Source organism: Pelodiscus sinensis, chromosome 4 (genome assembly GCF_049634645.1).
Source record: "Pelodiscus sinensis isolate JC-2024 chromosome 4, ASM4963464v1, whole genome shotgun sequence".
Taxonomy (NCBI): Eukaryota; Metazoa; Chordata; order Testudines; family Trionychidae; genus Pelodiscus; species Pelodiscus sinensis.
In genome coordinates, this window is record NC_134714.1 from 123126511 (window position 1) to 123138664 (window position 12154).

Here is a 12154-nt window from a genome sequence, read left to right on the forward strand (position 1 = left end):
GTGTAATTTTGAAATTTATGGACTGAAGCTGTCATCTATACATAGTGAAGTAGGAGAAGGGAAAATATGAATAAAATTTAATGCAGTATATAAGAGGACTAGCCCAGCATGGCTCCTCCTCCATTATCCACTTACTTTTCTGTAAACAGAATTTTGCTGCATTTCAGTTTGAAATTAGATCTGTCTCTATTGAAAAATTTTCTCCTTTGGGCATATCACGGATTACTTTCATAGATTCATATTTGAAAAAATGACAAAAAAGAAAATCAGCAAAAAATTTCAAATGACACCAAAATATTAGGAAATATAGATGACCTGGGAGAAATGAAGTCTTTGGTGTCAATATATTTTGTATGTGAGGTTGTACGTTTCTGGCACCAAAAGGTTTTAAAAATATGAGTTAAAGGGCATTTCACAAATTAATCTCCAAATATACAGGAAAGATTAATAGAATTGTAACTTCACTTCACACTTACTGTCTCAGGGCAAGAAAATTTGCTGGACACATGAAAATGGATGAGGTGTTCACCTATAATAATGTAAGACACACCATAACCATCATCAGCAACCTGTGGAAAAAGTATTTAGCAATAAGTTTATCACAGTCATATATGGCTCTCACAATTCTTGTTCCATAAAATAAGTATTAAAATAACTTCAAGATCTCACTAAAGCAGGGATTCTCAACTACTTCTGAACCATGCCTCATCCTGGCATTTTTTAAAAATGGACTTTCCCTGTCACCCTTGCTGAATGGCGAGTCACACCAGGCAGCCAGGCCAAATTTGCAAGAATGGTGGTGTGTCTTGGCACTTGGCCCCTTACTATAATTACTGTTAGAAGGCTTGCAGGAACACCTTAAAAAGTTTAATACACCCCACATTGATAACCTTTGCTATAATGCAATAATAAATTTATATGTATGTTTAATCATGCTTCAGTTCAAAGAATTACTGCTATTTAGAAAACAGAACAGGAGGAGGTGGCCAGGCTGAGGAGCATTCGAAGCCATGAGGAATTCCTGGACAGTATTCCTGTGGAGTCCACGGAGGTCACTGTCCTAGGATGTGGGACTGTTGACCAGCCACTTATGGAGGAGGCAGTGGTGCAGGGTGAGCACTGGCAGCTGGTTACTTCCGGCAGCAGGCAGTGTTCCACCCCTGCTCCTAACCCTCCCACTGTGTTGTTACATAACCGTTACTCTTTACTTTCAGCAGGAGATAAGGAGTCACCCCCCACAGTGGAGGAGACCAGGCCTTGCACCACCAAGGTTGAGCAGTCTCCTGCCACCACTGCGAGGAGGAAACGTAGAGTAGTGGTGGTTGGAGACTCTCTTCTGAGGGGAACGGAGGCACCCATCTGTCGCCCTGACAGCTCATCTCGAGAGGTATGCTGTCTGCCAGGGGCCCGTATCCGAGATGTTACGGAGGCATTGTCGAGGATTATCCGGCCCTCTGACTACTACCCCATGCTACTCATCCACGTGGGCACAAATGATACTGCCAGGTGTGACACTGAGCGGATCAAGTGTGACTACAGGGCTTTGGGAGTACGGGTGAGGGAGTTTGGAGCGCAGGTGGTATTCTCTTCTATCCTTCCTGTCAAAGGTAGGGGCCCGGGCAGAGAGAGGTGCATCCTGGAGGTGAATGCCTGGCTGCGACGATGGTGTCGCCAGGAGGGATTCGGCTTCCTTGATCACGGGGTGCTCTTCCAGGAAGGACTGCTTGGCGGAGATGGAGTTCACCTTTCCAGGAGTGGGAAGGCCTTGTTTGGACACAGACTGGCTAACCTTGTGAGGAGGGCTTTAAACTAGGTTTGTCGGGGGCAGGTGAGCAAAGCCCACAGGTAAGTGCTGAATGTGCGGGACTGGGAGATGGGTTGGAAATGGGGGGGACTACGGCCTATAATGGCAAGGAGAAAGGAGGGTCAGGGCACAACAGGGAGGCAAGATCAAATCAGTATCTTAGATGCCTATATACAAATGCGAGAAGTATGGGTAATAAGCAGGAAGAACTGGAATTGCTAACCAATAAATACAACTATGATATCATTGGTATTACAGAAACCTGGTGGGATGGGACGCATGATTGGAATATTGGTATGGAAGGGTACGGCTTGCTCAGGAAGGACAGACAGGGAAAAAAGGGAGGAGGGGTTGCCTTGTATATTAAAAATGTACACACTTGGACTGAAGTGGAGATGAACGTAGGAGATAGCTGTGTAGAGAGTCTCTGGGTTAAGCTAAAAGGGGTAAAAAACGAGGGTGATATCATGCTAGGAGTCTACTACAGGCCACCTAGCCAGGTGGAAGAGGTGGATGAGGCCTTTTTTAAACAATTAACAAAACTATCCAAAGCCCAAGATTTGGTGGTGATGGGGGACTTCAACTATCCAGACATATGTTGGGAAACTAACACAGCGAGGCACAGGCTATCCAATAAGTTTCTGGACTGCATTGGAGACAACTTTCTGTTTCAGAAGGTTGAAAAAGCTACCAGAGGAGAAGCTGTTCTGGATTTGGTTTTAACAAATAGGGAGGAACTAGTTGAGAACTTGAAAGTGGAAGACAGTATAGGGGACAGTGATCACGAAATAATAGAGTTCATGATCTTAAGGAAAGGTAGAAGGGAGACCACCACAATTGAGGTTATGGATTTCAGGAAGGCAGATTTTGATAAGCTCAGAGAACTTGTAGGTAAGGTCCCATGGGAAGCAAGACTGAAGGGAAAAACAACTGAGGAGAGTTGGAAGTATTTCAAAGGGACGTTGTTAAGGGCCCAAAAGCAAACAATTCCGCTGTGTAGGAAAGATAGAAAATATGGCAAAAGACCAGCTTGGCTTAACAAGGAGATCTTGCATGATCTCAAAATAAAAAAGGAGTCATATAAAAAATGGAAACTAGGACAACTAACAAAGGAGGAATATAGGCAAGCAACACGGGAATGCAGGGGCAAGATTAGAAAGGCAAAGGCACAAAATGAGATCAAACTAGCTACAGGCATAAAGGGAAACAAGAAGACCTTTTATAAATACATTAAAAGCAAGAGGAAGACCAAGGACAGGGTAGGCCCACTGCTTAGCGAGGAGGGAGAAGCAGTAACAGGGAACTTGGAAATGGCGGAGATGCTCAATGACTTCTTTGTTTCGGTCTTCACCGAGAAGTCTGGAGGTGTGCCTAACGTAGTGAATACAAGCAGAGAGAGGGTAAGTTTAGAAGATAGGATACACAAAGAACAAGTTAAAAATCACTTAGGAAAGTTAGATGTCAGCAAGTCACCAGGTCCTGATGAAATGCATCCCAGGATACTCAAGGAGCTGATAGAGGAGGTATCTGAGCCTTTAGCTATGATCTTTGAAAAATCATGGCAGACAGGGGAGATTCCAGAAGACTGGAAAAGGGCAAATATTGTGCCCATCTATAAAAAGGGGAATAAGAACAACCCAGGAAATTATAGACCGGTCAGTTTAACGTCTGTCCCAGGGAAGATAATGGAGCAGGTAATTAAGGAAATCGTATGCAAACACTTGGAAAGTAATAAAGTGATAGGGAATAGCCAGCATGGGTTTGTGAAGAACAAGTCATGCCAAACTAATCTGATAGCTTTCTTTGAAAAGATAACGAGCCTTGTGGATAAGGGAGAAGCGGTGGATGTCATATACCTAGACTTTAGTAAGGCATTTGATACGGTCTCGCATGATATTCTTATTGATAAACTAGGCAAATATAACTTAGATAGGGCCACGATAAGGTGGGTGCATAATTGGCTGGATAACCGTAGTCAGAGAGTTGTTGTTAACGGTTCTAAATCCTGCTGGAAAGGGATAACAAGTGGAGTTCCTCAAGGGTCTGTTTTGGGACCCGTACTATTCAATATCTTCATCAATGATGTAGATATTGGGATAGAGAGTACTCTTATTAAGTTTGCAGATGATACCAAACTGGGTGGGGTTGCAACTTCTTTGGAGGATAGGGACATAATTCAAAATGACCTTAGCAAGTTAGAGAAATGGTCAGAGGTAAACAGGATGAGGTTTAATAAGGAGAAATGCAGAGTGCTCCACTTAGGAAGGAACAATCAGTTCCATACATACAAGATGGGAAGCGACTGTCTAGGAAGGAGCATGGCGGAAAGGGATCTAGGGGTCATAGTGGACCACAAGTTGAATATGAGTCAACAGTGTGATGCTGTTGCAAAAAAAGCAAATATGATTCTAGGTTGTATCAACAGGTGTGTTGTAAGCAAAACTCGTGAAGTCATTCTGCCGCTCTATTCTGCACTAGTTAGGCCTCAGCTGGAGTACTGTGTCCAGTTCTGGGCGCCACATTTCAAGAAAGATGTGGAGAAATTGGAAAGGGTACAGAGAAGAGCGACAAGAATGATTAAAGGTTTAGAGAACATGACCTATGAAGCCAGGCTTCATGAACTGGGCTTGTTTAGTTTGGAAAAAAGAAGATTAAGGGGGGACATGATAGCGGTTTTCAAATATCTAAAAGGGTGTCACAAGGAGGAAGGAGAAAATTTGTTCCTCTTGGTTTCTGAGGACAGGACAAGGAGTAATGGGCTTAAAGTGCAGCAGGGGAGGTTTAGATTGGACATTAGGAAAAAATTCCTAACTGTCAGGGTGGTCAAATATTGGAATAAATTGCCAAGGGAGGTGGTGGAATCTCCCTCTCTGGAGATATTTAAGAACAGGTTAGATAGACATCTGTCAGGGATGGTGTAGACAGAGCTTGGTCCTGCCTTGAGGGCGGGGGGCTGGACTCGATGACCTCTCGAGGTCCCTTCCAGTCCTATTATTCTATGATTCTATGATTCTAACAGTTTAAATTATCTGCTTTCAGTGTTATCAGCACATGACCATCCACGTTATCAAAATGCAGCCCTTTGGGACAGACTGTATGATACCTATAGGAAGGGCTGTCCACCTCCTACTTATTAAATGTGACACATCCTCCCTGCATGTAGTGACATCTTCCATTCTTGCTGAGCAGTCTGATACCCTAATATTCTTCTTTCATACTCCAGGGTCATGCTCTGAACCGTACACGAGTTCCTCTCAGTTTTTTGAGAGATGCTAGAGTTAACACAAATGGAGGGAAGGGGAGTCCATTTGGAAATGAAGAAATAATTCAGGGGCTAATAAAAAGAAACAATAAAGAAAAAACTAGAGAGAATATGATGAGAGACGTGACTGAACATAATAAGAGCAAAAATGAAGGGACAAATAAGAACAGACTGAAATCCACATGGCTGAGACATTTCTTTGTTGGCAAAAGTATCCTCTTTTAGATACTAATTACTGCTATATAGAATCTAGATGTTATGCTTCATGAAACATTTCTAAAGTCAAAATACTCCATAGAAAAAGATGGTTACTCATCTTTGTAACTGTTCTTGGAGATGTGTTGCTCACATCTATTCCAATTTAGGTGTGTACACAGCTGCCAGAAAGTTTGATCCTAGCTGCTATCTGTTGAATCAGTTGTGGAGCTCTCTGGAGCTCCACAACTGCCAATCCATTGCCCCTCCAGTTCCTTGCCAGCTACTCTGACAGTTGAGAAGGAGAGTGGGTATAGAATAGATATGAGCAACACATTTCAAAGAACAGTTGCTAAGGTTAGTACCATTTGTTTTGTTTTTCAAATGCTTGCTCATATCTTCTCCTACTTAGGTGAATCACAAGCCTTACCCAGGAGTAGTGGTCGGAGTCAATGTGCAGCTGACTTGAGCACCATGGCACCCCAGGACACACCGCGTCTTGACTGTTGCACATGGCGTAGTGCAGCATGGAGATAAGGACCATGTCACAACTCTACAGATTTCCTGAAGAGGAACATGAGCCAGGAGAGGGTCTGAAGAGGCTTGTGCCCACATAGAATGTTCTGGAGAGGCGGCAGGGAAACCTTAGCGAGGTCATAACACGCACAGGCGCACATTGCAATCCAGGAGGATGTGCTTTAACAAGACTGGCAGCCCCTACCTCTGGTCCACCACCACCATGAATAACTGACAAAAAGGTTTAGTCCTGTTGATGTAGAAGGCAAGAGACTGCCTGACATCAAGCAGTGCAATCTTTGTTCCCATGAGCTCAGGTGAGGCTTAGGATAGAAAACGGGAAGAAAAATGTCCTCCCTGCAGTGGAAGCTAGAGACCACTTTTGGGAAGAAAGCCGGAGGATGGCAAAGCTGGACCGTGTCCTTGTGGAAAACAGCGTATGGGGGTTCTGACGTAAGGGCGCAGAGCTCCAACACCTGTCTGGCAGAGGTGAGGGAAACCAGGAAAACCACCTTCCATGAGAGGTAAAGCAGCAAACAGATATCCAGGCTTGAAGGGGGACCCATGAGTGCCGAGAGGACCAGGCTGAGCTCCCAAGCAGGGACTGGGCACTAGATCAGTGGGTGGAGCCTATCCATGCCCTTGAGGAAATGCCCAACCAGAGGGCTCGTGAAAACAGAGCAACCAGTCTCTCCTGGGTGGAAAGCCAAAACATCTGCCAGGTGAAATTGCTGGGTCTGGTGCTTCAGGGATACTGGGTACTCCAGCACTTGATAGATAGAGGCCAACAAGAGCACCAGTGCATGCTGGAGACACCAACATGAGAAGTGCTTCCATTTAGGCATTTACGTGAGCCTAGTAGAAGGCTTCCTACTGCTGAGAAGCACCTGATGGACCTGCTCAGAGGGATTCAGCCTTGAAGCCACCATGCTGCGAGATGGAGAAAGCATAGGTCTGGTTGGCAAAGGCAGCCATGGCCTTGTGTAATGAGGTCTGAGAGTAGGAGTGGAATGGACAGTTGTACCAACAGTTTCAGGAAGGTGGAGTACCAATGCTGAAGGGCCCAGGCCGGGGTTATCAGGATAACATTTCCCGTCTGCAGAGCTTGAGGAACACCTTGTGGACCAGCAGAAATGGGGGAAGCACACAATAGGCTGGTCTGGCACAGAATATGGAAGATAAGGGAGAGCCCAAATGAGAAGACCATGGTGGGGCTGAGCCAGTCTTCACAGATGGTGCCGGGTGATGTGAGGTGCACCCAGCAATCAGCACCAGTGCTGAGAATACTGCGTGTCAAGAGCTGATGCTGAAGTGGGAATGCATGCTCCAAGGAGCGGTGCAGAGACAAAGGTACATGCTCCAAAGAGTGGCGCTGCTCTGAGGGACGGTGTCATGGTGAGCAAGGTTTTGAGATCACGGGGAGCAAGAACTGCAGTGCCAATGGTGCCCAGCTGAGTCAGAATTCAAGCAGTGCCAAGATCATTGGTGCTGATCAGGACTGTCAGAGTGCTGCATTGACCCCAAACATGAACAAGATCTGCTCGCTGCTGATGCTCTCAAGTGAGAGCAGCTCAGAGGCGACTGGCTGCAAGAACGGTGCCATGAGTGCGACCGATTCTGCAAGTCAGATTGGCGGTGTTCCATGTGACTGCGCCAGGACTTCAAGTGGGGAGATGCTGGGACTGGAACTGGTGGGCCCATCATGGACAGCTTCCACTGGGAAGATTAGCAGGAATCAGAGGCCCTGTCCTAGGACAGAGTCATTTCGATGAAGCCCCATGTAGCCTCAAAGGTGTCCAGAGTGGAGGATGGACCAATCACTAATAGCTCACCCTTCAGAGTCCAAGAGGATAGGGCTCCGTGCATGAGAGGAGCTCCGTACGTTAGTGCCTCTGGAACATAGTCCATCTGGGCCTGCTGACATGGAAGGTGTGGAGGAAGCAGGAGAAGCCACTGACACCAAGAGCTTGGCCATCTTAGAAGACCACACTGGGAAGTGAGAGTGGCCCCAGGGAGAGGCCTTCAGAAAGCGTTGGTGCCAAGAGAGTCCCTTCTTCCTGCTGGTTCTGAGACTGAAGGAGGTGCACTGTAGGGATGTTAAATTGCAGTTAACTATCTACCTTTACAGACCACTGTGCAGAGCTGCTATGCAGAGCCATTGGGCTCTTACTACATTTAAAATGCAGAGTCCCGGACCAGGGAGAGCTGGGACTGCTCGGTCCCAGCTCATGGTGAGTCCAGCAGCCCTGTTCACGGTGGCCAGGACTGTCCACTGTGAATAGGGGCTGCTCCAACACCAGTCCTCATCCAGAGCAGCCTCTGCCTGCAGCCAACCCTGCCTGCCACGAACAGGGGCTGCTTGCCAGCAGCAGCCCTTGTCCACGGGGGAGCCCAGTAGCAGCCTCTCTATCCCACCCCCCACAGCCTCTGATAGAGGGGGAGGTAGACAGCGCAGGTGTCACTATGGAGATGGTGCTGGGGGGAAATGGCTGGCCGATTCTCCCCCAGCACCAGCTCCTGTTTCCTTCCCCCCTTGCTGTCTCTCAGAGACAGCAAGGGGGGAGGGAGCAAGTAGTCAATACTCCAGTCGAATACTTGCTAACATCCCAAATTGCTTTGTGTTGGATCCTGCATCTGAGGCCGAAAAGTGGATTCTGTAAGGAGTTGCTTCATGTGAAAGTTCCACTCCTTTCTGATATGTAGTTTGAAGGCCTTGCAGGTCTTGCACTTGTCAGCCTGATGGGCTTCCCCCAGGCACCAGAAACATGAGTCATTGGGGTCACTTGTTGGCATAGACTTGAGGCAGGACCCACAGGGTTTGAAGCCCTAGGACTTTCTCCAAAAGGAACACAGGTGGGAAGGGGGAAAACCCCTTCACCTACCACTGCTAACAAACAACTACTAAGTAGAACTATTACAAAACAAACAACTATAAGCGGTAGGGACACGTGGTGCTTGCAAAGCAAGAGAGCCACAATTCCTATAGCCACCACTGGCAGTAGGAAGGAACTGAGGTTTGGTTGAGTAGGCAGAGTCATATATATATAGTGCACTGCACCTGTGCCACTGCAGGGGGCTCCACACCTGATCCAACAGGTAACAGCTAGGATAAAACTTTCTGGCATCCATTCATGTGGTGTGCGTACACTAAACTGGAATAGATATGAGCAAGCACTCGAAGGATTTTTAGAGATTCAAACATTGTGAGGTGCAAGTTTCACTGAGTATTGCTGGGTAGGCAAGACTTATCTGGAAAAAAATTGTTTTCTAGTCAGAATCCTCCTAACTAGATTACCCCTGGCACTGCAATTAAAAAAAATCTTACTGTACTGGAGAACAGATAAAATCATACCAAGAATGTGATTTAAAGCTATTTTCAGGCTCATTAGCTCCTCAGGGAATACAGTATCATACAACGTATGTACTACAATCTCCACCTTTGACTGGAGGGAATCTAACAAAAATAGATAACTACAGAACACATGAACCTCAATCTGCAGCTACTTTATTTCCAGTGTTCCAGCAAAAAATGGAAATGTGTCAATGAACACAAATAAGAGGGAATGAAAGCCCCCATTCACCAAATCTCATGATATGTATGTCTGCCTACAACACCTGGATTCCTCTGCAAGACCCACTTTATTTGCCTAGCTGAAAGGAAAGAACAAAGCTAAGACAGATTTCCTTGAGCACATACATACACAAAAGGAAAAACATTAACACATATGCTTTCAGAACCCCACAGCTAGGGATGTTAAATTTAGCTTAATCAACTAATAGACTAGTTGATAGAATTTCCATGGACTAGTCGATAAGCAAGGGAGCCCCCGGAGCTAAACCCGCTGCAGCTTTTCCTTTAAATGTATTAAGAGCCAACTGGCTCTTAATACATCTAAAAAGCAGAGGCACAGCATCCTGCTACCCCCTGCCTTTCCTACCCCCATGGAGATGGTGCTGGGGGGAACCGGCTTTTAAGCTGTTTATGCTTATCATATAGTCGACCAGTCACTTACATACCTACCTACAGTCTTCAATCTTCACACTGAAATTAAAGTTAAGTTAGGAGCATACAAACTAACTCGTTTATGTAGTATGCATTACAAAATATTTCTTAAAAAACCCTCAAACTTACAGGTCCAAAGCCTCCGCCACTGGACACAAACTCAGGGTTCTTCTCCAGATCAATGTGCTGCTGTGGTGTTTGACTTGTTGACAACCTCCAAGGCTCTGACAAAACCTTTAGAGCATATAAAGTCAAGAGTAATATGCATATTGGCAGCTTATGTGTTGCAATTAAGCAGGTATTATCAAACTAAGTTACAAGACTTTGCTAATAAAACACTACTACTAAATATGAACTCCAATTCATATTCACAATGGAATGAACAAATTAAAATTAATTATTTATATTTCAGGACAAGTGACATAAAAAAGGAGACAAAGATGCACACAAGGTCCTGAGATTGATCCCATACAGAAAATAGCTATGTTCCCATTAGGAGTATGTTTGGAAAAGGCTTGCTGAAATAAAATGAGTGATCACCAGGAATCTGATCCAAAGTCCACTAAGGTCAGTGGAAAGATTCCCACTGACTTCAACAAGCTTTGGATCAGTCCCTTGATCTGCAAAAGTATTAAGAAACTGTGATCCTTACATCAAATAAGAGTCCTATGTAATCTCTAGTGATAGCACATCAATTTAAAGACAGAATACGGAAAACAGCAAAAAGTTATTTTCCTCCTCAAGTGGATCATTACACTCATTCTTTGTGACCCAGACAAGAAGAGCAGTATAATCAACGACACAAAATTACAACGTGGAAGATTCATAAATCTTTTGGCCTAGGAGATAGACATTGGAGTCCTTATCCTACAGTGTCAATTTCTTATGCAGTTCTGTTTGGGTCTGTGATTTGCAACCTCAACTACTAAGGAGTTGGGTTAAGAGTGGGGAAATAGGAAATCCATGCCTTTGGCCAGGACATAGTATTTCCTGTCCTCTCTCTTACACATCAGAACCACCAAGGCAGGCATCTGCCAGATGATGTTGGCTGGATCTAATATTTATAGGCATTTATAGGCATAGCAGTTTTGGAGGATGCCAATGGTTGGAGGATCTTGAGGCGTTTGTGCTGGTTCTCCTATACCTCCTCCTAGCTAAGAGCCACTTGTTTAAAAAGTTCTTGGAATTGTTTGAAGTCATCTGCCATCTTTGGTGGAGGTGGCATGACAGCTTCATCAGGGGAGTATGAGGAGTTGTGTTTGGGCGACTCAGTGTCCTGCATTGGGTCATCTTCTATGTCCTTCGAGACTCTTCCAGTCCCCTAGAACTGAAAGCTATAGAGGAACTTAAACAAGTGGTCCTGTAGCACCTTAGAGACTAACAAAGTATATATATAGTATCATGAACTTTCATGTGCTTTCATGACACTATATATATTTTTTGTTAGTCTCTGAGGTGCTACAGGACCACTAATTTTTAATTTTTTTTTAATGTTACAGACTAACACAGCCCCTCTGAGGCTAAACAGGAAGTTGGTGGTGAGCAGATCTGTGCACTTTGAGATGATTGTAACAGCCCCATGTATCCCACGATGGCCAATGCACTGCATATGGCATCTGCATTGGCATCCATAGCAGAACAAACCAGGGCAATTGAGTCAGCTGCTTGTGGGTAAATTGGCCACTGTGGTCATTTAGGTTGTGGCGGGGAAGAGATGTGAGGGGAGAATACAGCCTCCTCCCTGCTGCCCTCATCCCTGTCAGAGAAAAGCAATCACTGCATGGGAGAAGATGGCTGGGTTAGCATGGAGCTATCAGTGCTGAGGAGAGGGGATTCTGGCACTGGGGCAACCAGAGACTGATTCTTGGTATGCAGCTCCCTCAGGAGAGAGAGGAGGCTCTCTTCCTCTTCTCCTGAAAGGACTGAACCATGCTCCTGGCTGGTTCAGAGTGTGAGGGAGAGCATTTGCTTGAGGGTTTAGGCTCCCTCATTTCTGACGCCAGTTGGAGAAACTTCTCCATTAAAATAATTTTCAGGCAGAGGTCTCAATTCTTGCAGTGGACCCATTTGGATGGGATGTGTGTCTTGCCCAGGCATTTGATACAGAGGGAGTTCCCTGCAGGAAGTGTACTTTTTGAATCCAGGGGAGGCTGGACAGTCAGCCCAAGAAGTCACTCTCCAAAGGGGAGAATGATAGGATGGAGGGAGGGGGGCAAAAACAACTATACTAACTTCCTACAAGAAGGGGAGAAGTTGGATGAGGTTTTCTAACTAATCTGTGTATTTTTTTTTATCTCTAACTACAGAAGGAGGTGACACAGTACTCTTGAGTTCTGTCTTCAACCAAGGACAGCTGAGAAGGAACTGAGGGGGT

The 12154-nt window shown here is 45.4% G+C and overlaps 1 protein-coding gene across 2 annotated transcripts in view; it reads right to left on the bottom strand.

Moving 5' to 3' along the window:
- The window catches only part of CPT1A (carnitine palmitoyltransferase 1A), a 78763-nt gene that overhangs the window by 3041 nt on the left and 63568 nt on the right, over positions 1-12154 (bottom strand). For both annotated transcript variants that reach the window (XM_075928332.1, XM_006131643.2), the window contains 2 exons: positions 9910-10014; positions 477-569 (listed from right to left, as the gene is read on the bottom strand). In XM_075928332.1, coding sequence (XP_075784447.1) covers positions 477-569; positions 9910-10014 — 198 coding nt within the window. The remainder of the gene's footprint in view (positions 1-476; positions 570-9909; positions 10015-12154) is intronic.